The sequence below is a fragment of the Taudactylus pleione genome, unplaced genomic scaffold (genome assembly GCF_031769625.1).
Source record: "Taudactylus pleione unplaced genomic scaffold, aTauple2 ptg000587l, whole genome shotgun sequence".
NCBI classification, from domain to species: domain Eukaryota; kingdom Metazoa; phylum Chordata; class Amphibia; order Anura; family Myobatrachidae; genus Taudactylus; species Taudactylus pleione.
The window spans coordinates 213,468-239,063 of record NW_028284989.1 but is presented as its reverse complement, the minus strand read 5'-3'; the positions used below and the strand labels follow the sequence as shown (position 1 = coordinate 239,063).

The window sequence follows — 25,596 nt, the reverse complement described above, 5'->3', positions numbered from 1 at the left end:
TGGTCATATAGACAGAACTTGTGGTTGTAATGATGTTTTGGTAAATAAATGTGTAAAGAATTTAAAATACATATAGAGTGATTTTAAAGGCAAATTATTGCAACATTGAGAATGGAGACAGTTAAAGGGTGACTAGGAAATACAGATCATGTACTAGGCTAAAAACATATTTTGCAAAACTTATCATACAGAGAAAAATAAGATATAAACTAATGGGGTTTTAATACTTTGCTTCATGTAATTATCTGTAGTATTATTTGATGTAATAATAGCTACCACATTGTACATATTAACAAACAATTATCAGTATTTTTTACAAGAATAAAATTACTATCTGTAGGCTACTACATTAAACATGTCAGGAATTAATTAGCAATATTGTGAGTGAATAAACTAGAAATATATATTTTTATTACACTGACATTATGCATAACTTATTGAACTCAGCAAGAGGGACTTACCTTACAGCGAAAATGTGTCTAAGTTCTGTAAGCTTCATGCACAAAGATCAGTATATGCACTTTAATTCAGACACTGCGTTTGACATGCTCCTTTATAAATGAACATGAGTACAGTTGAGTTATTAAAATATATATATATTTATATAGCATAATAAATACAATAATCACATTTGTAATTATGACATAATCAAAGATCAGTTCAGTATTTATTTTAAGTATGACAAACATGTTTTTCTCCACCAAAGTGAATATTAAACTTAAAAATAAACTGTGAAATCTGCCAGTGTCAGTACAGTAATTAATATATTGTGAGCAGGAGCCAATATTATACAACATATTGCAACAAAGTACACATACATGCTCTAGGCGCGGCAAATAGCCCCTCTTGACGCACCAGGTGCGGGCTATCACGACCAGTGTTTCTCGGCATGGTGGTCGACGGGTATTACCTGTGAGGTCACTATGGCGGGGGGTGTCTGGCAGTGGTGCTGGTGTTTGGCGAGGGACGTTGGCTGTGCATGGTTCTGTGCAGGCATGTTATCACTTTGGGCTGGTGAGGCCTGGTGGGGCTTCCGTTCCGCTCCAGCATGGGCGCTGCCATCTTGCCTCAGTTCACGTGACCTAATCGCCCAATCCTGGTTTGTGACATGCTTCCCTGGCCAGTAATGGCACAGCACTTGGTATTTAGGGAGGTTCAGAGCCTCACTTCATTGCCAGTGCAACGTGTTTCTCAGCATAGCTGAAAGAGTGTTTCCTGTGCTCACCATCTGTTCCTGTGAAACGCTATCTGCCTGCCTGCTTGTCTTCTCCAACCCCGCTGGACTACCCTGCATCCTCCATTACCTTCCCCTTGCCTGAGAACCTGAGTCTGCTGTTCACCCTGCACCTTGCCTCCACTGACACTCTGCTGGATGATTTTCCCTCAGCCTGCATTTTTTCATTTCAACCACTACACCTGATTTCCCCTGCCTGTCATTAACTGGACATTTCCCTATTAACCAGAACCTCACACTGCTGGACAAGTCTTTTTTCACCACCCTCACAAGACCTGGATACTGGACTGCTCCTATCTGCCACTACCTGGACTTTTACTCATTGCATTCACCTCAATTCCCATTTGAACTTTAGTGCCATCCCTGGACTTATTTTCTCCCATTGTTCATGTCTGCCAAACCACTTATTAAAAGTTCCATGTTTTATTTTAAATCTGCTTCTGTGTCTGCTCCTATCACCACCCTGTGCCCACAACAAAACGAGGACATCACACGGGCGACTCGTCTGCTCCGAGCGACTTTTTCGCTCAATGCAAATGTTATACTCTGCTATCTCTTCATGGTTGTCCCAGCACTTTCTTAAACTTAATATGTCTAAGACTGAGCTGATCATCTTCCCACCCTCCCGCATAACCTCTCTTCCAGCAATTTCAGTATCAACTGACGGCACAGCTATCTCCTCTAGGCCCAAAGTGCATTGTCTTGGAGTTATCCTGGACTCCTCCCTCTCTTTCAAACCACACATTTAGCACCTCTTGCAGTCCTGCCATTTCCATCTCAAAAATATTTGCAAGATCAGACCCATTCTCACCCAGGATGTTACTAAAACCCTGATCCACTCACTGGTCATCTCCAGATTGGACTACTGTAATCTCCTCCTATCTGAACTACCTGACTCCCACCTCTCTCCAATCCGATCTGTTTTCAATGCTAATGCTCGGCTCATCTTCCTCTCCAAACGTACTACATCTGCCTCCCCTCTTCTACAAGCCCTCCACTGGCTCCCTTTCCCTTTCAGAGCCCAATTCAAGGTTCTTACACTCACTTACAAAGCCCTCACCCATTCCTTTCCCATTTACATGTCTGACCTCATCTCTCTTCACACTCCTGTTCGTCCTCTTCGCTCAACAAATGAACATCACCTCTCCTGCTAACTGATTACTTTCTCCCACTCCTGCCTCCAAGATTTTGCTCATGCTGCTCCCTACCTCTGAAACTCTCTCCCTCTTCCCATCAGACTCTCCACCTCTCTACAAATCTTCAAACGGGCTCTCAAGACCCACTACTTCATCAAAGCCTTCCAGCTCTCATGTTAACCCACTGCTACTTGCTCCTTCCTCTCTGTCTACCCCATCTGTGTCACACCTGTTTGTCTGCCCAGACCCTTTAGAATGTAAGCTCTCATGATCAGGGCCCTCTACCCTATTGTGCTTCTCCTTACTTATACTGTCATCTACTTCTCACTCGGGCTACTAAAACCTGGTTGCTTATGCCCTGTTGCTTATTTGAGTATTATGATCACTGATACAACAATATATATAATCTTTGTCCTGCATTTTATTGTACTGTAAGTTACTTGATGTCACTTATTTGTCTATGTACTTTGTAAGGCACTATAGAACCCTTGTGGTGCCATATTAAGGATAATAATAATAATATTATAACAATGGCAGAGACTGCAGTTAAAGGTCCAATAGGCCACGTGTGAAATACAAACAGTTATTTATTCATTGATTAATATTTACTTATGTACAGATGTGAACTTTACATATAGTGAAAGAGAGCTGTATAGTCAAAGCAGCAGACTTCTCAGACTGATCAGGGAGCTAAAGCCATTTCTAAGAAGTGCTATTGAGTATTCAATTGGTAGAATCTGCACCATAAAAGGATCTTTCCTATTCTCAGGTTAACACAAAAGGCTCTGTAACCCTATCACTCCTTTAAAAGACAACTACCACCCTTGAACCAACCAGTGCCTTCGTTTAAATTTTAAAGACTTTCTTACCTACCATAGAAAAAGTTTTACCTTACATTCTCTAGACAATTATTTGTCTTACTTTCATTTGCTTTACCTCATCCTGTCCTATAATCTCAATTTGGATTTTCCTGCTGGTTTGCAGCATTAGTCAATGATTCTCATAATAAACAGTTCTGTTACATTTTATAATATATCTCTACTCAAATTCTAATACCGCAGGTTATTCATCCATTCATCTCTATGGTTTGTAAGCTTGCGAGCAGGGCCCTCAATGTCTGTCTGTTATTACCCAGTTTTGTTCTATTAATGTTGTTTCCAATTGTAAAGTGCAATGGAAAATCATGCACTTTATAAGAAACTGATGATAATAATAATAATTAATAATAATATTAGTGCCTTGGCATAGGATTGCCATCGGTAAGCTTCTGAAAATCTGAATCGGGTAGCAGCTGTTGCTTGTAGCCATACACATGACTGCTGTATATGAGATCCCTGTGTTGCACATGTGCAGCTCTTTTGTTTTTGGTTGACAGGGAAGTGATTCAAAATCACTTTCCCTGCCTTCAGCGGACTTTCGTAGGCTTGCTCCTAAGCCCACCAGCTGTTGCTTAAGTTGCAATGCTATTCCCTAGGACAAATACAGTTTGCAGGTTATAAATTCATAGGTCATAGATTCCTGCAAACTAGTTTATTTTCCAACCTCAGCTGCCTTCCCCCACACTGTAGACATACCATCCTTTCCCCTCCTATTAGCCTGATCCCATTTCACATTATCCCTACTTTACTAAAAGGGAGATATAGCAACAAAGCTGTGAAATCACTTTCAGACCAGTTCCTCCTCTGTTCTAGGGGGGCTAAGTTACTCTGATTTATAGATCCATGTACTAAAAATACAGCTACCATGGAGAAAAAGCTACCCAGGCTTCACCCGTTATCCGTTGCAAAGCATGAAGCAGTCACTTCGAGTATTACTAAAACTAGACCCGGTGAGGAGAGTAAACATTATGTCACCCCCTGGGTCATGACAGCACACACTGTGGGCAATCAACAGATGGATCTTGTCCACCCCCTCCCCACTGCAGTGGCATATCTGTAATAGGTGCAGGGGTATGCGGTGCATACAGGCCCCTGGGTCTGTTGGGCACACAACACACACCATCCACACATGTTCAATACTTACAGTACCTCTCTGGAGTCCTGTTTTGGTAGCACTGCACAAATCACCAGGGAAATGGTGTGTCAGCCATTTTCAAGGTGTTTCTTGCATGCATAGTAAAAAAAAAAATCACTGGAAACATGGACGGGCACCATGTTCCCGGAGACCTACTCATGTGCAGAAGCCACTACTACAGCGCCAGAGACTACTCACTTAAACCACTGGCTAGAAAGGAGGGTGTCTGACAGAGACTGCACATGGACCCCCTCCTCTCTTAATACACCCTTGACTTGTTTGGAGACATTTTTTGTGTGGGGCATCTGAACCTAAACCGCATCAACATTCCTTTCTCCTTCCCTCTACCTTGTCAGTCCCTTTTACAATATCTGAAGGAGCAGCCAATGTATCCCCCAGGAGTGACCACTAGACAGGCTGTATTAAGTTTATTAGTTTAATTTGGCGGACAGAGAAATTATTTTATTTCCCTTCTTAAACAGATAGTATGAAATCCATACATGACAACCAGACATGGACACTTGCTGGGCTGCAAGCAGGAAGAGGAACCATAGGCTGGAGGGAGACATTGGAGACTTTCTAGAAGGATGGGTCTCATGGATTAAGCCTCATCTATTGAGGTGTTGGGATATTGCAACAGACTGAGGCATAATAGTGTTGTTTGAGTGATTACACTGGAGGGACAGCAGGTGGCGCTGTTACGAAGTGTTGGTGTGCTATCACTCTGTACATAGTAGTTTACTCTGTTGTTACAGGAATGTTCCAGTAGAAGATGAAGATGCTAAAGTAATGCTGTTGTTCATGTTATTATAAATAGTTTTACCGCAAAGAGTTTCCCAGTGTGTTCTAAATACCACACCGCTGACAAAAACAATAATACGGACAAAGAAGAAATTTGGAAATAAAGTAATCTTCATTCAAACCCTTTACTACAGATCTGCCCAGCTATTTTGTTGCTCATGGCGTGGCGTGAGTCGCGCCATGGACTTGTGGCGTGGCGTGCAGGCCTCTGAGTCGCGCCATGGACTTGTGGAATACCGTGGTATTCTTCAACGAAAGATATGCTACGGCATGTAATACAGTGCTTAACCGCTGGGTGGCGAGTGCTCCACTTTTGTAATTGCATGTAATATAGTGCTTAACCGCTGGGTGGCGAGTGCTCCACTGTACTGAATGTCTTGTGCAGAATGCCATAATGTTAAACTTACAGTAAATTGGGTGGATATCATATTCACAGCATTTTCATGAACGCACAATCCATACTGTATTTTTAATGTCGCACAATATACATATACAGTATATAGTACTGTACCATACTGTACGTAACATCTTATAACAGGATGCAAATCACTGCACATACTGTATTGTACATACGGTACGGTGCAGTAACTGAATAGTAGAGAAGTTGCCGGAGTTGTTGTCACGGTATAACCGATACTGTAGATTAATGAGATGCATGCACAGCTTTCACTGATATGGGATGCATTACAGTATGACAATTTTTTTTTTTTTTTAAATTAAAAAACAGCAGCGGGAGGAGTGCACAAGGATGAGGCCACTCTCTGTGGTTCACTGTAGCTGTTGTGTGGGCTAGTGGTTAGGTGATCACTTTGGTAGAATTATGGTCCGGGGTTCGATCCCTGGAAACGAATTTACCGTACTGTATATTTTTTTTTTGTCACTGTCTGCTCTGGACACTATAGTGAAACTTGTTTAAAAGGCTATAGTGTTGTTGTTTAAAAGGCTAGTTAAAAGTAAGACATTACAAACAGATTGTGTGTTTCAATAGTGCAAAACTTTCATCAATGTCTGCGCTTTCATCAATCGGATTTCATGCGCATGCCCAGTGGAGGGTTTACAATGGGATCTGTAGTGCCCAGAGAGGGCTCTGTATTTCACTGAATAGTGATTTCATACTGTGGCTATGGTGGCTGACAGGGCTCTGCATCTGCAAACTGACGGTGCCGTACAATTTAGCACCACAGAATAGTGATTTGATAACTGCAGAAACTGCTAGTGAATCTACTGTCTAGAATGTGAGACAGGGCTCTGCATCACATCATGTGCGCCCAAAAACCGCAAAACGCAAACATGCAACAACGCATATGCGGTCTCAGCCTTGTGCACTATGGCTACGTCCCTTGGACTGTGTCTGAGAGTGGTTTCCGTCTGTGAGAGAGCGCTCTGTGTTCAAAGCTGACTGTGCGTTTGATGCGCAAAATAGCGTTGCATTGCAAACTGATGACATTGGTGATGCTGCTCCAACCTTGCACACTAAGTACGGTAGTAGTGGGATCTGTATGAGAGAGAGCTCTCTGTATTACACGGTTGGTGCTATGGTGGCTGTCAGCCATCTGCGATGGATTAGAAATGGAGGGGGGTACAATGGGATCTGTGGCGCCAAGCCATACGCCATGTAGCGCTATGCTATCACTGAGCATGCACAGTTGGCTGTATTACTGCAGTCAGTACAGTATTTGTACTCTATGCTGTTGCATTTCCATCTCTGGTGGGCACATGCCCAGTAGGAGGGTTGCGATGGGATTTCTGGCGCATGCCCAGTGGGCCGAGAGTCATACACAGTGCATCAGGTCCCTTCCCCCAAAGCAAGCCAAGAGCCTCACATTACCATAATAAAGAAAGCTTTGTTAATCCATTTACTGTAAGTAGTCAGCTCTGCCCTAGTGTCCTGAAAAATGCTATGAATTGTCACCATTGCCAAGGACCCCATCCCCCGTCTGCTAGGACAACTAGTGTGCCGCTATGAATGTGCCTGTAATGAATATTCAAAACTGACTTTGCCACTACGGTTATGACTACATTACAGTGCACCACAGACGCCTGCCATAACGAGAGAATTACTGTCAGCGTGCGTTGTGCGATGTACGACGTGCGTCACTGGCTAGTCAAAATGGCTTCTGTCAGGGCAAGACGCTACTCGTCCGGCGAGCTCTTTGTCTTGGTAAAGTGGCGGGACCAAGAGTTCACCACTAACCAAGACAAAGTGCTCGCCTACAGAGCCGCGAGTAATGAAATTTATAGCCTATATGGCATTCGGCGCACAGGTCACGCACTGCAGTGCAGGTGGAGTGACCTGCTTCGGAGGGACAGGCCTCGCCTACAGCGAATTCGGAGGTGAATAATTTGTAGTAAGTACAGCATTGCTGTATAATCACATGAATTACAGTATACTGTACAATAACGAATACAGTACAATGCACGACTGACATACTCTACATTACTGTACACTGCACTGTAGGGTGTTGGATAGTACAGTATCTGATGATGACTGACAGTTGTTAACACATACTGACATGACTGGCAGACATTTGATTGACAGGCTGATTAAATCTACAGTACTGTACATGGACTAAAGGGTTACACACTATTGGTTGACATGGCTTGTTTGATTAATAAACCTACAGTAACAAAAGGCAAGTTGATTGATCCACCATTATAATCTCTGTCGACCAAATCTATGTTAACCTACAGTACTGTACACACTATTTTTCTGTGCTGGCCCTGCCCCCTTTAAGTCTGTATTTATTCATACCGTACGTACCCCTCCGGCGAGGTCTCGCAAAGTCCTCAGCGGGGTCCTACGCTGGGTTCGGGCTCCAGTGTCATGCACATGTGCCATCTTGTACATCTCGTGGGGTGGCAACAGTGCCACCCACATAGCCTACAGTATGTGTGACGTTGCACCACTTGGTCATACAGTACTTTACTGGACTGTATATTTTTTTATATACAGGACAGTACCATACTGTTTTATGTTGGGCCCAATGCCAGCTTCACAGACTACAGTAGTTTTTGTACTACAGTATACTGTATCGGTTTGTATTTTAATCAATAGCTAATTCCCTAAGGCCATCTACAGTACTGTACCGTAATCCCTCTCCAATTTGGAATAGAGGTGTGAACTCTTGTTTTCAAATGCTCCTTAATGACGACATGTATTTTTCCCCACAGGGTGAGCAGCCCCGCCACCAGCCGGGCCCAGTGGGCTGGGCTGGGCTGAACTCCTCCTCCTCCTCCTCCTCCTCCTCCTCCTCCTCCTCCTCCTCCTCCTCCTCCTCCTCCTCCTCCTCCTCCTCCTCCTCCTCCTCCTCCTCCTCCTCCTCCTCCTCCTCCTCCTCCTCCTCCTCCTCCTCCTCCTCCTCCTCCTCCTCCTCCTCCTCCTCCTCCTCCTCCTCCTCCTCCTCCTCCTCCTCCTCCTCCTCCTCCTCCTCCTCCTCCTCCTCCTCCTCCTCCTCCTCCTCCTCCTCCTCCTCCTCCTCCTCCTCCTCCTCCTCCTCCTCCTCCTCCTCCTCCTCCTCCTCCTCCTCCTCCTCCTCCTCCTCCTCCTCCTCCTCCTCCTCCTCCTCCTCCTCCTCCTCCTCCTCCTCCTCCTCCTCCTCCTCCTCCTCCTCCTCCTCCTCCTCCTCCTCCTCCTCCTCCTCCTCCTCCTCCTCCTCCTCCTCCTCCTCCTCCTCCTCCTCCTCCTCCTCCTCCTCCTCCTCCTCCTCCTCCTCCTCCTCCTCCTCCTCCTCTCACCTAAACCCTTGCTCACAAGTCTCTCCTAGTCCTCTACAGTACTTTATGTGACATCTACAGTACCATACAATGAAGTACAGTACTCAGGCATCTGTAGCGTAGAGGTAAGAAATCGAACTTCTACATAGCAGACGTCTGTACAACCCGGGTTCGAAACCAGGAAGCTTAATAATGAAGCTTTTCATTATTAGACAGTCAAGGTTACGCTTTTTATTTTTAATATTATTATTACACAGTCAGTGTAATAATAATAAACACACTTTCACTGTGTGTGAATCATGACCCGGTACTGTACAGTATGATATTCCATACTGTACGCCATGGCGTACAGTACATAGCCTTAGCGCTACAAGGGTATGGCTATGGCGCAGCACCACTGGCAATGCATTGCAACCCCGCCACTGGGCACAAGCCAGAGATCCTATTTGTACCGTAACCCATCAGAACTGGCTATAAGTTACCACAATGCAAACTGTGCTGACATTGACGCAATTTTGCGGTTTAAACGCAGAGTCAGTTTGTACTATAGAGACCCCTCTCTTATACACAGTCAACTATCAGTTACTAAACATATTAAATTACTAATGTTACCAAGTCTAGGATAGCATTTTCATTGACGCAAGTTTGCGCTCTGCATATGCCCTACAAACTGCTGTTAGTCCACTACTGTAGCACCTTATGTAGTAATGAATTTACTATTGTGTATACTGTGCGGTACTGTAAGTCTCGGACAGTGCAGAATGGCACTAGTGTGAAAATTCAACAGTACTGTTAGCAATACAGACAACTGGGCATGCGCCATAAAATAGCGCTACTTAATGTATGGCTTAGCTCCACTGGACATGGGCTACTTAATGTATGGCTTAGCTCCACTGGACATGGGGCACACATTCCATTGTGATTAAAATCCGACCATTGGGCATGCGCAGACATTGACGCAATTTTGCGGTTTAAAACGCACAGTCAGTTTGATATACAGAAACCAGTCTCTTTAACAGGGACCATTGCCACTTGATGGTCATAATAAATCACTATAATGTCCGCGTTCATGTCCGCGCCGGCATTGACGCAAGTTTGCGTTCTAAGGTACAGTACTGTATGTACAATAATAAAAATCCTAGTTTCGCTGTTTGACTCCCGAAGCACTGGGCAGACATGCGCTCCACATGTACTGTATTGAATACTGAATATTTTAAGTGAAGATTTTAAAAATAAATTAAAAAAACATACTGTATTTTCAAGGTCTCGAACCCACAGAACAAGAAGAGAGGAGAAGTAGTGAGACTAGGCATTAGACCGCTAGGCCACATGCTTCACCCATTACTAGAGTTCTGTAGTTTGTAAAGTCTAATGTCTAAGCTTCTGTCAAACAATCATCGGCCGGTGATACAGAACATACCGTATGGTACATTGGAAAGTGACACCTGGTGGGCAAAATGTTGTATTACACGTAATGACTTTTTTCACTAATAAACTTTCTTTGTGGCGCGACTCATGGCGTGGTGTGTGGTGCGCCATGCGTGGCGTGAGAGATAGCGCTGTGATGCCACATTATAGCTGGGCACATCAGTATATAAGATCCAGAGGGAAATATACCAATCCTTGGGGATAGAGAAAGTAGAGAGAGATAAAGTACTAACCAATCAGCTTCTTCCATTTTACAGGTTGTGTTTGACAAATGACAGTTAGAAGCTGATTGGCTGGTACTGATACATCTTCCCCCCTCCAATGTGAGGTGTGAGCCGGGGCTGTCAGGGATGACTATATGCCTGATTCATTTCACCCTGTCAGTAGAACTTCATCAGAGGTAATTATACTGTATACATTGTTTACAGAGACATTAACCAGCAAATGTTATAAAAATAATTTTTTTGCTAAAAGGAGAACTGGAGCTGTGGTACCAAGGTATGAAGGAGATATCAGATCTAACTCTGAGGGATCGGGCTGATAGACATACAGATAGTGGAATATACTGTATAATAGATGCCATTTTATATCTAGTGGGACAATTGAAAAATTACTAAGTTTTGTGAAATATTTAAATAATGAATACAATGTATCATTCACTGTGATATCTTATCATTATTAGATACAGTTTTTGACCCTCACCTTGGGAGGGGGCACACAAGTGATGATTCATAGCACCACCTACAGGAAAATTCCTGTAGACAGATCACTATGGAGAGGTGATAGCTACCATCCACATGGTATACTTGGGGTTGTACCAGTGGGTCATTTCTTTAGCTGTTGAGGTTCTGATGAAGATACTGTGAGAAGCCCAAAAATGTGGGACCTATTATGTGACCCATGTTATCATGATTCAGTTTTACAACAGCCCTAAAATAAGGGAAAGTGACCTAATACTGTAGAAAACACTTCTCACTCAGCAGCATTAATATCAGAGTATAAAACATAATAATAATACTAAATAATAATAATAATAATAATAATTAAGTGTCCTGCTACATCTTTTTCCTGATGCGGCAAACGTTCGTATGCATTGCGGCATGCAATTTGCTGCATACACGTGCGACAGTATGCCAGGCCGCAGCAGCATTCGCACCATGCAATCCTATGGACTGTAGGAGCAAACAAGATGCATGCACCCATCGCGGGCACGCGTCTCGCGGCAAGCCGCTTCGTTGACAAAGATGTTGCAGGACACATCTGTAAGAACATGTGACAGAATAACAAAAATGAGTTGGATAATGAGATCACTTTCATAACTATTGATTGATCCTACATTGGGGGACCTGGTTACAGGAGGTTATAAACAAGACTTCAGTAAGGGAACATGTTTGGGAAATACACTTTCTTCTAGTCTACTCTAATGTGGTGATAGAGCTAATGTGATATATATATATATATAAAACCACCTCACAGCAAAACAGTCAATCTTCAAATGAGAATAAATCCAAAATGGCTTCTGGCCAGAAGATGAATGTAGAGAAACATCAAATTTGCGACACCATTACACTCTGTTTATTTTTGGATTAGTTATAACATTTTATACCACTCACAATTAACATAATTTAGTATACAGACAAAGGAACTAGCACTACACATGCGTCAAATTTTGACTTATCAAATTCAAATTGGGACATTGACAGAATTTTCAGATTTTGGCCTCTATTCACCACCACAATGGCTTTGAAATGAAACAAACAAGATGTGCTTTACCTGCAGACTTTCAGATTTAATTTGTGGGTAATTACATCCAAATCGGGTGAACGGTGTAGGAATTACAACGGTTTGTATATGTCCCTCCCACTTTTTAAGGGGCCAAAAGTAATGGGACAAACTAAACAATCCTAAATCTAACTTTCACTTTTTAATACTTTGTTGCAAATCCTTTGCAGGCAATTACAGCCTGAAGTCTGGAACACATAGACATCACCAGATGCTGGGTTTTATCCCTGGTGATGCTCTGCCAGGCCTCTACTGCAAATGTCTTCAGTTCCTGCTTGTTCTTGGGGCATTTTCCCTTCAGTTTTCTCTTCATCAAGTGAAATGCATGCTCAAATCGGATTCAGGTCAGAAGATTGACTTGGCCATTGCATAACATTCCACTTTTTAGCCTTAAAAATCTCTTTGGTTGCTTTTGCAGTATGCTTCGGGTCATTGTCCATCTGCACTGTGAAGCGCCGTCCAATGAGTTCTGAAGCATTTGACTGAATAGGAGAATATAATATTGCCCGAAACACTTCAGAATTCATTCTGCTGCTTTTGTCAGCAGTCACATCAATAAATACAAGGGAACCAGTTCCATTGGCAGCCATACATGCCCACGCCATAACACTACCCCCACCATGCTTCACTAATGAGATGGTATGTTTTGGATCATGAGCAGTTCCTTTCCTTCTCCATACTCTTCTCTTCCCATCACTCTGGTACAAGTTGATCTTTGTCTCATCTGTCCATAGGATGTTGTTCCAGAACTGTAATGGCTTTTTTAGATGTTGTTTGGCAAATTCTAATCTGGTCTTCCTGTTTTTGAGGCTCACCAATGGTTTACATCTTGTGGTGAACCCTCTATATTCACTCTTGTGAAGTCTTCTCTTGATTGTTGACTTTAACACGTATAGACCTACCTCCTGGAGAGTGTTCTTGATTTGGCCAACTGTTGTGAAGGGGTTTTTCTTCACCAGGGAAATAATTCTTCTGTCATCCACCACATTTGTTTTCTGTGGTCTTCTGGGTCTTTTGGTGTTGCTGAGCTCTCCGGTGCATTCTTTCTTTTTAAGAATGTTCCAAACAGTTGATTTGGCCACACCTAATATTTTTGTTATCTCTCTGATGGGTTTGTTTTGATTTTTCAGCCTAATGATGGCTTGCTTCACTGATAGTGACAGCTCTTTGGATCTCATATTGAGAGTCAACAGCAACTGATTCCAAATGCAAATGTCACACCTAGAATCAACTCCAGACCTTTTACCTGCTTAATTGATAATGAATAACGAGGGAATAGCCCACACCTGTCCATGAAATAGCTTTTGAGTTGATGGTCCCATTACTTTTGGCCCCTTAAAGAGTGGGAGGCACATATAGAAACCATTGTAATTCCTACACCGTTCACCTGATTTTAATGTAATTACCCACAAATTAAATCTGAAAGTCTGCAGTTAAAGCACATCTTGTTTGTTTCATTTCAAAGCCATTGTGGTGGTGAATAGAGGCCAAAAGATGAAAATTCTGTCAATGTCCCAATATTTATGCAGCTGACTGTATATGAATAACATTAAGCATAATATATTGTCACTAGATGGCAGTAGTATACTGAATAAAAATAACTTCTCTTAGCATGTAAAGCAATAATATTTTATCATAAGGGTATGCAAGACCTTCATAACAGATTTAATGAGCCATTCGCAGTTTCACTGTACCGGCCGTACCGGCTTTTGTATTCTCTCTTATACATCTTATCTCATTGCAATACTTTCACATGTCCTCATTACTCTTCCAAGGACAAGTTCCCAGCTAACATCCCTCTATAAGCAATGCCTGTGTATTTTATTAAAATGGAACACACTTACAAACAAAATGGCGTTTCAAACACCATCTGGTTTACCTGTCTTTATCAGTGCATGGACCCAGGTCAAGTGCCCAGGTAACCTCACAGAAGGAGGGGTGCTCTTCTACTCACCACTTCTGTGGATATCAGGTCCAGAGGGAAAGTTATAGATTAATTTTCTGGTGAGTTACAACATTTGCAGTGCCATGTCAATTAGCATCTCTCAGTTCAAAGATGGTCCCCAATCGTGGTTTGCCGAGAGACAGCAAAACCAGGGCAGCTGCAGCATGCAAATCACAGGTCGCTGTATTATAGCCACTTTGAGCAGAGACTGGTCATCGGATTTTGGAGGAAGAAGAGCTACAGTAGGTGAAAACTGCATTCTAAGGACAAAAGTGCCAGTGATGACCTTTCACGCCACCCAGAAAGGGGTATCCATAGCTTCAGCGGAGCGCCACTCGTGTCACTGCAGAACATAACATGTTACTACATTCTTGTTTTCCTCCCCAGACATCTCGTCCAACAGGAATATGAGGTTTCCGCATCGCATCTGGATAGAGTACCCTCAAACCATTCACGACTCGGACACCTAAGGTGATCATCACATCAGGACCTAACAACTAACCCTCTTGCACTAATCTAGTAACAAAAAACACAGCTGACTTTTGTAGTAGGAGGAACCTATCAGTGCGGTGCTGGATGAGTTGTACTCAAGTAGAACATCACAAAATGAGTCATATTACAGGTCAAAACCAGTGTCTACTGCACTCCCGGAAAGGAGGGGGCCCATACGGTGGATGCGCATGGGTCCTCTCTTAAAACGCCCCTGGGCGTATGGGCAGGCCCATCAAGAGCCACGCTGGGCCCCGGTAAAAAAGGGGGCATGACCTAATCACAGGAGGCGTGGCCATGCTCCCTTAGCTTAAAAAAAAAAAAGTTTTGAAGCGCATAACCAGTGGGGGGCATGATCAGCTTGATCGCTCCCCCCACAGGAATAGGAGACTGCTGTGTGATGTAAGAGGGGGGGGGGGGGGGGGGAGTGGTGCCAGACCCGGGCCCCCCCAGCAAGCCCGGGCCCGGATAATTTGTTCCCACTTCCCCCCCCCTCTCGGTGCCCCCGCGTATGGGCTTTCAAAACCAAAATGCACCCGAAACATATTATCACCTTACGCATCATGCAGAGCTTGACTTGTCTTTATGTCAGGTGAGAACAGTAGTATGCAAGTAGACACTAACACAAAAGAGTTGTCCAGAAGTCTGGCTAACTGTACGTCAGGTGACATGGCTTGACAGTGTTATTGATAAATGTTGACATTACAGTACCCAATTCATGCACAATAGTGTCTTTTGTATGAAACAGTCTGCTAGTGTCTGGACGGTGTTATTAATAATTACTGCAGACACGTTCATCATGTAAAACAACTTCAAAATCAAATACAGATGCAAATACATAGTAAAAGCAAGACTTAAATTCAATGAAATACAAACACCCAAAATCTGCTTTCCTGCATATAGACTGAATACAAATATCATATAAATAATGTGAATAGTATGCAGCATCCACTCTAATCATAGTATCAGCAGGATGTAATTCAACCAAAAGCGGCTGCCAATCATCATTACCATCGGTCTGTATTCTGTACTAGGCATCGAGCACTAATGAGCAGGATTGTAACTAGGGGTGTGTGAGCGGTCCTGCCGCACAGAAAATGGAGCCCAATGGGTGGCTCTGTCACTGTTCCACGGTCCCTGGATGGGCACCATGCTGGCAGAAGAGACTCTCCCGGAGCATCCTGAAAAAGCTTAGGGCAGTGCTGTTTGTGTTGGTGGCCTCGCCCCTCTGCATGACTTCATGATGTCATGTGCTCAGAGGGTGTCTCAGCCCTGTTATGGCACTGCCAGCGAGTAACAGGTCTGAAGTTTCCATGTGTTATCACTGTACAAACTATTTCTCTTGTGTTTATCTGTGTGTCTGAATGAGCATCTCGCCCACTGTCAGCATCCATACACATACACGAATACCAATTGGTGTGTGAAACATCCTGAAAACCCTTATGGCGCTTGCGTTCCCCTGAGTGAATGTGGAGTCCGCAGTTGCATATGGAGGTGCTGGTATTATTAAAGGCGAGGCAAAAAATGGGCATTCCTTGGCGGTGACTGGGAGGTGGTCTGAAGTGAATCCAAAAAAAGGGCGTCTCATGGGCATGTTATGGGAGATTTACGGTCGTGTCCGTGAATGCTGCTGCATTCCCAAATGCAGTGCTGCAGCCACAGAGGCCATGTTCACAGGAATTTTAGGAGACAATGCGCCAGCCATAGGGCTGGTGCAAGTGTCGATGGTGAACATGATGGTGCACTGATGGTGCGCTGTTTGGAACGCCCAGCAGAGTTATAGAGTTCACAGGCATTGAAAGTAGGGGGATGTAATCGGGAAGCCGGTTGTCATTATACTGACAGCCGGCTTCCTGACTGTCATATCCCGGCGAGGGTGAAATGACCGGCGGCTATATGTAGACAGGTGCCCGGCATCCCGAATGAAGGGATGCCGGGTGCCACGAGCGGACAGCCACAGGGGGGAGTGTTAGGTTTAGGGCTCCCGGGGGGACTTAGGGTTAGGCACCCCCCCGGGAGGTTAGGATTAGGCTAGGGGGAGGGAGGGGTTAGGGTTAGGCACCCCCCCGGGGGACTTAGGTTTAGGCAGCGGGGAAGGGGGGGTTAGGGTTAGGCACTTGGGGGGGGAGGTTAGGGTTAGGTGCCTACATACCGATTCCGAAAGTAGGTGTCTCAGGCACTTTCACAACCTGGCACATGCTAGTACATGATGTGAAGGCTGAAACTAGCATTTGCATATTATCTCTGCTGCAACTCTGCAAAAAGTCCCAGTCGCAGCTGCAATTACGTTCATCTCTGAACCAAGCCCTGTGACTTTGCACAGACACAATCGGGATACATGCACAGTAGCAAAAAATTACTCCACTACATCCAACACCGTTGGTGCATCCACCTCTAAATCAGGACCAAAATGTGTTACAAAAATATGTTTCATTGACTCGCCTGTGCACCTCATAACCTATTCATGCAATAATCACAAATCACAACTTACTATCCCCAGCTACATTTATGGAATTAAACAAAATGGGTTAATTTGAAAGGAGAGAGGGAAAGGGGGACCCACCCTTCCACCTTGAAAATGGATAGTTATGTACTGTGCTACAACAGGGCTGCACTAATCCCTGTGCTGGAGTCGAAGCTGGATAATTGGTTGAGACAAGATTAGCTTAAAATTAGATCAAAATGATGCCATCTTGCGAATGGCCACAAGACACCATCTTGAAATTGAGATCTGCGAGCCGCCATTTTACGAATGGCCGCCCAGCGCCATTTTAGCTGAACTCACACTTAAGTACATATGGCGATGCCATTATTAGCATCATACAATTGCTTATTTTTCCATACCCCATACACACATTAATACACACAGTTGCGCTGTTAACATGTCGCACATTAGCGAATGCATAAGATCCTGTATGAAAACGCTGTTTATTAGCTTCATGCGCACGCATCTGCCCCAAGTTAACTAGCATCTTTTCTCAAACCCCGAATACTTATACACTGCACATTCACATAAAAGGTTCCATAGCTCTAAAGTGTAAGATTCAAGTTTTATTCATTTATTACAAATGCTGTGAAATAAAGGCTATTTGGTATCCAAGGTTTAATACGTGATAAGTAAGCCATGTTTGGTGTAATACTGATCTGCACTTTCTCAACAGCTTTCCGGTATCATCGGTGTGAAGATCGCAACATGCATTCTCAACTTATGGACCGTAGAGACTTAAAGCACCAAAATGTACTTTGTAAAATTAACAGCCTAGATTTGCATGAGGCGGGAAAACGGAGACAAAGGCTGTTGGAGGCTGATCTGTGTCCATTTGAATCGACCTGTTAAATGTCCTGTAACAGAAGCACCGTGATGGAGAACCAATGGGATCGCAAAAAAAACTCTATTGTATTGTCTATTTCTGTAAGGGTATATATATGTGTGTTCTGACCCCAATCTGGAGTCTTCTTGCTGATTGTTGATTGACGGAGGTTTCTTGGTTATGCCGGTATATGGTCCCAGAGCGCGTGTGTATGCATAACTGTATCTTGGGTCTGTATAATTTCTTTGTGCCAAATTGTACTTAAGCACAGCATGTAGCTAACTGTACTTTGCTAAAATAATACTTTGTGCTTTGGAAACACATGTTCAAGATCTGAAGGCATTTATTTACTGTAAGACTGCATACACAAATAGCGTCAAACCCTAGAAGGTATAGGCAGGATTTAGAATGTATAGGCAGGTTTTAGAAGGTATAGGCAGGAGTGAATAGAGGTTTAAATTCAGTATCGTTAGTTGGGGGCTCGTAGTGTGAGGTCACTTACCTATTCACACAATAAACATATGGTTATCGATATCTCACCAAAGGGTGGATAGTGGCCACACGCAGTTTTCCTGCAACCACTTGATGCTGAGAAATCGCTATCCGTTATCATGTGAGTCAAGGTACGCTGACTAGAATCCAGGGACTAGAAAGGAAAAAGTTTGTTTTCCTTTGTTGATAGTATTTTACGCTAAAAAGGGTACCGTAGTATTGTATACACGGCTGAGTCGCATTTTTGCGCGCGCAGCAGAGACGCACTTTTGCGTACGCAGCTAAGGGTAAGAGTCATACGGTTGTGTGGTAGTCGCATTATTGTGTATGCGACTAGTTGCACAATAGCGTATACGTATTTCCGGTTGTGCTGCCATGTGTTTAAACAAAGCCGTTGAGTTTACTTTATCAATTGTTGCCAATAACTGGGTTAACGTGTATTTTTCTGCGCAGGAAAAAAGTGTGTAACTGTGAGTATTTGTTTAGGGCGTAACACGGGACCTAAATGTTAAGGGTATCGTAGGACCCTTAAGTGCTAGGCGTAACTAACAGCCTAGTGACTTGGTAGCAGCTTACCGTTTACTTTACAGAAGGCAGGTGTATGGGTTGTTATTTTTGTTAGGGTTCGGCTCCCAGTGTGATTATAGTATTCAGTAATCAATGTGTGTGATCTGTTAGGCTTATTTGGACACTATAATTGAACAGCATAATTTTGATTAGATTATGATTGTGAACTGGAGAGAGGGTAGACGAAATCAACTGGAAAACAAAGGGTACTTTGTTGCCCCCTAGTGGTTGAAACATAGTCAAAAAGGGATTTCTGCATGGGAGCAGCTTTTCTCCCGAAGGTAAGTGGAAGCGTCTAGAGGTCCTCCATAGGGTTCGTGGATACACCCTTTTTCAAAGACGTCCGCAGGTAAGTGAAAGTATCTTGATTGTCTTTCACTAGTTTAAATTTTCATTGAAAAATGTAGGAGTTGTCCCAAGATGGGAGCCACGCAAACAATAGAGATGTTAGACAATGATGTGGTGCTAATGGAAGCGCCGCTTGGATCGGCCCATCGTATTATGCATACTAAGTACGGTGCTTATGCAATAAGGTATTGTGATGTATGGTTTAAGATAACGATGAAGAGTGTTAAACCGTTTCCCAGAATTTGTAGTTTTGATAAGGATGTATTGAATAATGTCCGGGATCACATCAGTCTGGTGTGTTCGAGGGAAAAAGGTAAAATATTACGAATGTTTAAAATTGTGGCAGCATGAAGGCAATGCGTGGCTTAAAAATGTGCAAGCGACGCAAACTAGCGTTGCGAACGCATTGCCAGAAAATACACCCACGGTGCTAGATTTCAATGCGTGAGAGCCGCAAAATAGCATGCACGTGCGACAAGGTATTGCCAGTAGTTCACGTGCACCACCACCACCTTATGTGGATTGGGGTGCAGGTACAGTTATTGAAAAAACCCATAAAAATGTAACAAGTAATTTGTACCCTCTCTTAAGTAACCATAAGGAAAATGTTTAAGATGTGGATGATGAGCCTATTGTTATGTCGGCCATTTCCCATGCTGTAAACATGTTAGATGCTGCACCACGACAAGCACAAGTGGTGCCACCATCTCCATCAGTAACAGCAAGGGAAGTGCTAACATCCTCTGCACCCGTAGAGGAAGTTGTTAATACTATACGTTGCAGCAACAGACTAAACCTCCAGCCAGGTAATAAGGTCAAAGGTAGCAGCGCGGCCGGTCTGCATCCCATTCAGACAATACCTGTTCTGAATGGAAATGTGGATGCGAACGGAGTAGTGCCCACAAGGGAAGTAGTTCAGACCTCACAGCCTGGCTGGAGGTGAGTGACAATAGATACCCTCATAGAATCTGCCATAGAACATGACAAAAACATCTCAAAGAGGAGAGAGATCCAGAGCGAGAAACTAATGGCTGTCAGTATTCAAGCTCTAGAAGGAATGATGGTAACATCACAGCCAGCAGACACACCTGCACCTGAACAGTTACACGTACTCAGTGCCAGATTAATGTCCACATGGGCCTGGAGCTAAAATTCATGAAGGGCCTATAGTGTGTCACTGCAGGGGGTGTGACAATTGCTGCGGTGATGTGGGGTCATGACCACTGTGGAGTGGTCTATACAGGGGGTGTGACCTATGCCATGGGTGTGGTTATCTTCATGGAGGGCATAGCTAGTGCCTACCTTCAACCACTTCATAGTAGAGAAATAGCAAGAAAACTGGTTTGTTTGTTTTCCGTGAAAGGGTGTGAACTGTATTGTCTGCCTTTCTGTGACTGCTAGTACAGTTTAGTTTAATAAAAAAAAAATGTTCACTGATTATTGCCATATTTCCATAAGTGTTCATCCCACATCCCTAATCACTGCAGCAAATTAATAAATGAACTGCCATCTTTTGCTGTTCCTTTTTAACAAACAAAACTGCAGTGGTAATACTGGAACAGGACGGGGTTAAGTTATTGCTGTTTAGCTGTGCATGCATGAGCTGGGTTGGGGCCCATGGTGGGGCGCTATGTAGTATGAATGAGCAGGAAGAGAACGGTCTATTCCTACTTATCTACCCTGAGGGCGCACATTACGCTATCCTCAGATGGTGTTATGTGTTAAGCTGGGTACACACTAGACTGTAGATTTGAACATTTCACGATTTTAGACAAGTTGAAATGACAAATTGTCCACATTGTCTACTGTGTACGCACTATTGCGCACTCCTGTGCTTTGTTCATCACATCCTCTGATCTGCCTATAATGCAGCAACATATGCAGTGCATATTAATGAAGGCTGGACCTACATAATTCCGTCGTTCATGAAATATTCTAATGTGTACCGGCTACTAATGTGTACCGATATCTGTTGTGTTCCCTCCATTTCTGACTACAAAGCAGCTCCCATAGGTTCCAATACGTATTTACCAAGCTCTGAAAAGCGTTGCCTATAGTAGCCTATGGGCTACGGTATACCAGAGTGATCTTCCATCTGCCCCTGATGACGCATGCACAGGCCAACGAATGCACATGCGCAGTACACGCACAGACAGAGCCAGTGTCTCGGCAAGAGATTATTCCTAAATTTGCGTGAAAATTGTAATTTTAAAAATTAAGCAAAATGATCATATCCTATCCACATTTAAAATGTGGGAAATTACAAATTGACCCCTTAGCAACAATAAACAGTCATGGCATGTCACTGCCAATTACAGATACATCTTGCAGTTCTATTACACCCTACACTATGACTAGATCTCCTACACCCTGCCCTATATATTTTCATACATACATACTGTACATATACATATGTTATTTATAATATGTGGGATCTGTCGGAGATACATATATATGTATACGTTAGGGGTGTGCACCGGCCACTCTTTGTGTTTTGGTTTTGGATCTGGATCTTTCTTCGTGTTTTGGTTCTGGATTGGTTTTGCCAAAACCACCCTTCCGTGTTTTGGGTTTTGGATCTGTATTTTTTTAAAAAAAAGAATAAAAACAGCTACAATCACAGAATGTGTTGGTTTTTCTGCTCCTATGCGATTATTAACCTCAATAACCTTAATTTCCACTAATTTCCAGTCTATTCTGAACACCTCACAATAGTGTTTTTATGTCCAAAAGGCTGCACCGAGGTAGCTGGATGACTATGCTAAGCGACACAAGTGGGTGGCACAAACACATGGCTCATCTAGGAGTGGCACTGCAGTGGCAGACAGGATGGCAGTTTGAAAAACTAGGCCCCAAACTGTACATAATGCAAAGAAAAAAAAGAGGTGCAAGATGGAATTGTCCTTGGGCCCTCCCACCCACCCTTATGTTGTATAACCAGGACATTCACACTTTAACAAAGCAATCATTTCAGCACCAGGGTCTGCCACACAACTGTGGCTGAAATTATTGGTTCGTTTGGGCCCCCACAAAACAAGCTGGCAATTAATCTGTCCCTGCACAAACTGGCTCTACGGAGGCAAGATGTCGTCCTCATCCTCCTCATCCACCGATTCCTCACCCTCTTCAGTGTTGTGTACATCCTCATCCTCACAGAGTATTAACTCGTCCCCACTGGAATCCACCACCACAGGTCCCTCTGTACGTTCTGGAGGCTGGTCTCCCTGGAAGAGTTGATAATTCATTTTTATGATCATCATCTCCACACTTTGTGGAAGCAACCTCCTACGCCTTTCGCTGACAAGGTTCCCGGCTGCACTAAACACTCTTTCGGAGTACACACTGGAGGGGGGGCAACTCAGGTAAAATAGAGCCAGTTTGTACAGGGGCCTCCAAATTGCCTCTTTTTCCTGCCAGTACAGGTATGGACTGTCTGACATGCCTACTTGGATGCTGTCACCGATGTAATCCTCCACCATTCTGTCAATGGTGACAGTATCATATGTAGTGACAGTAGACATGTCAGAAATTGTTGCCAGGTCCTTCAGTCCGGACCAGATGTCCAAACTTGGTCCTGCCTGCCCTGCATTACTGCCAGCGGGTTGCTTAGGATAGCTAAGTTTTTTCCTCGCAGCCCCAGTTGCGGGAGAAAATGAAGAAGGAGCTGTTGACATGTCACGTTCCGCTTCAGCTGACAGTGTGTTCACCAGCAGGTCTTTGCACCTCTGCAGGCTTGTGTCGGCCGGAAAGAGAGACACCACATAGGCTTTAAGCCTAGGATCGAGCACGGTGGCCAAAATGTAGTGGTCTGATTTCAACAGATTGACCACCCTGGAGTCCTGGCAAAGTGAATGAAGGGCTTCATCCACAAGTCCCACATGCCGAGCGGAATTGCTCCGTCTTAGCTCCTCCTTCACTTTCTCCAGCTGCTTCTGCAAAAGCCTGATGAGGGGAATGACCTGACTCAAGCTGGCAGTGTCTGAACTGACTTCATGTGTGGCAAATTCGAAGGGCTGGAGAACCTTGCACAACACGGAAATCATTCTACACTGCGCTTGAGTCAGGTGCATATCCCCTCCTTTGCCTATGTCATAGGTGGATGTATAGGCTTGAATGGCCTTTTGCTGCTCCTCCAGGAGCAGCAGGTTCAAGAGTGTTTGCTGGTGCTCCAGTCTTCGGCACGCAGTCGCTGAATGGCGAAAGTGGGCAGAAATTTTTCGGGCCACCCAAAGAGTCTCCTGCGTGCCCCTGTCGCTTTTCAGAAAATTCAGCACCACCAAGTTTATTGTGTGAGCAAAACATGGGACGTGCTGGAATTTGCCCAGATGTAATGCCCGCCCAATATTGGTGGCGTTGTCAGATATCACAAATCCCCAGGAGAGTCTAAGTGGGGTAAGCCACTGGGCGATGATTTCCCTTAGTTTCTCTAAGAGGTTGTCGGCGTTGTGCCTCTTACTGAAACCGGTTATAAAGGTTTAGAAGAGGAGAGAAAAAAAAAAAAAAAAAAAAAAAAAAGAAAAGACTCCTATCAGGGCACACTCCTGTGCTGTATTGATGGCTACAAAATTAGTATAGGAGAAATAGGACAAACTGATTACATCTAAGTGAGATCATGATCATATGTGAAATTTATATTAATGTCTCAATTAGCAGACAGACCACCATATATTTACCCATTTAATATATCTGAAATAGATGTATTGATGTTGATATTAAAACTAAAAAGTTTATTAAATTCTTAAAATGAAACATAGACACTCAAAATCAACTTATTATACAAAGACAGCATAGACAAATAAGAACATTAATAGTGTATGATACACTATATCTATTAACAGTGATCCACTATATCCAGGTCTATTTGACAGTACTGGAAGTATAGTTATAAATATTTGCTAATGATATACACAACTGAAATCGACTATTCATCGAAATGCCACCCTAAATAGTACACATGCGATAATTCACTAATCACAGAAACCATGCATATGGTGCTGGGGGTATAGTTATAAATATATGCACAATTGGAATAGATAATTCATCAAATTACCACCCTACCTAGTACACATATTAAGATGCAATATTTCAATGATCACAGGAAACATACATATGGTATGTCTAGTGAAAGTAGTCCCTCAATAATCCACCGGAACCAGTGAAAAAATAATACATAAGATGAGCCCACCACAGCCTTCTGATGTGATATTAGTTAATAAAGGTGTAATGTAGTTATCTAGGGTAGGATATTCTAAGGTTGAGTGGATCCATCTGTATATTTAGATATACAAATAACATATAAATATAAAAAACATGTATCACAATTGACATACAAATACAAAACTAAAGGCGAAATAATAAACAAATACATACAACATGCAAAAGGTATAATGATACCACAATATTAAAATGCTGAACACCACGGATACCACCTATATATATAATATGGAGGTTATTAGAGGCGTCCCTCTATTCCGATCTGGGAGAGTACATATGGTACTAAATATTTTCCTGATATAGACACAGGTATAGAGTAGGGATGTGCAGGCTCGGATAGGTTCGAGTTTGCACGTGGAGTTCGGATTTTTCCCTCCAAAAAAACGGAACTCAGAACGAGGCAAAACGTCATCTTACATGGACGAACATCATCATTCCTGGTCTTTTGTCCAGGAATGATGATGTTCGTCCATGTAAGATGACGTTTTGCCTCGTTCTGAGTTCCGTTTTTTTGGAGGGAAAAATCCGAACTCCACGTGCAAACTCGAACCTATCCGAGCCTGCACATCCCTAGTATAGAGTGGTGTGCTTATATGCCCAGGATCTGCTGTTGCCTGTCTTAGATATTAGAGGACAGGGAATGAGAGTCCCAGGAACTGGCACCAGAAATTAGAAAGCTGCTTCTGCTGTTACAGCCCAGTCTCACCAGTATCCCTGTTGCCGTACAGCAGCGCAGGGAATCCAGGCAGCTGGCTATAATGAGAGAGCAGGAAAAAGTAGAAGGAAGAAAGTACCTGCCAATATTGTCTCCTTCTGTATGATCATCCGTGGTGCAGGGCTCCAGAGTGCGCACTGTGGAGCCCACCAGCAGGCTGTCTGACACGTGTTTTGCCAGGGCTTTATCAAAGGAAGCACCATGCTGTCATGTGCATGCCAGAAATAAATAGTGCTGGCTGTAAGCTGATAGGTTGCTGTTTGTTATTGACAGCATAATCCACCAATGGGCATGTGGTATTGAATAAAGGGGAGGGAGCAGTATATGCTGTTCGGCTGATATCATCTGTCTCTTAGACAAGGAGCTGGCCTGATCGTCAGCTGTGTCAATTACGCTGCTAATCTATG

The 25,596-nt window shown here is 43.5% G+C and overlaps 1 protein-coding gene across 1 annotated transcript in view; it reads right to left on the bottom strand.

The window, feature by feature from the left end:
• LOC148481231 (vomeronasal type-2 receptor 26-like) overlaps positions 1-25,366 on the bottom strand; it is a 45,306-nt gene extending 19,940 nt beyond the window's left edge. Inside the window, exons 1-2 of the mRNA XM_088453796.1 lie at positions 25,269-25,366; positions 462-551 (exon numbers count right to left, since the gene is read on the bottom strand). Coding sequence (XP_088309922.1) covers positions 462-499 — 38 coding nt within the window. The 5' untranslated portion in view covers positions 500-551; positions 25,269-25,366. The remainder of the gene's footprint in view (positions 1-461; positions 552-25,268) is intronic.
• Between the last annotated feature and the right edge of the window lie 230 nt (positions 25,367-25,596).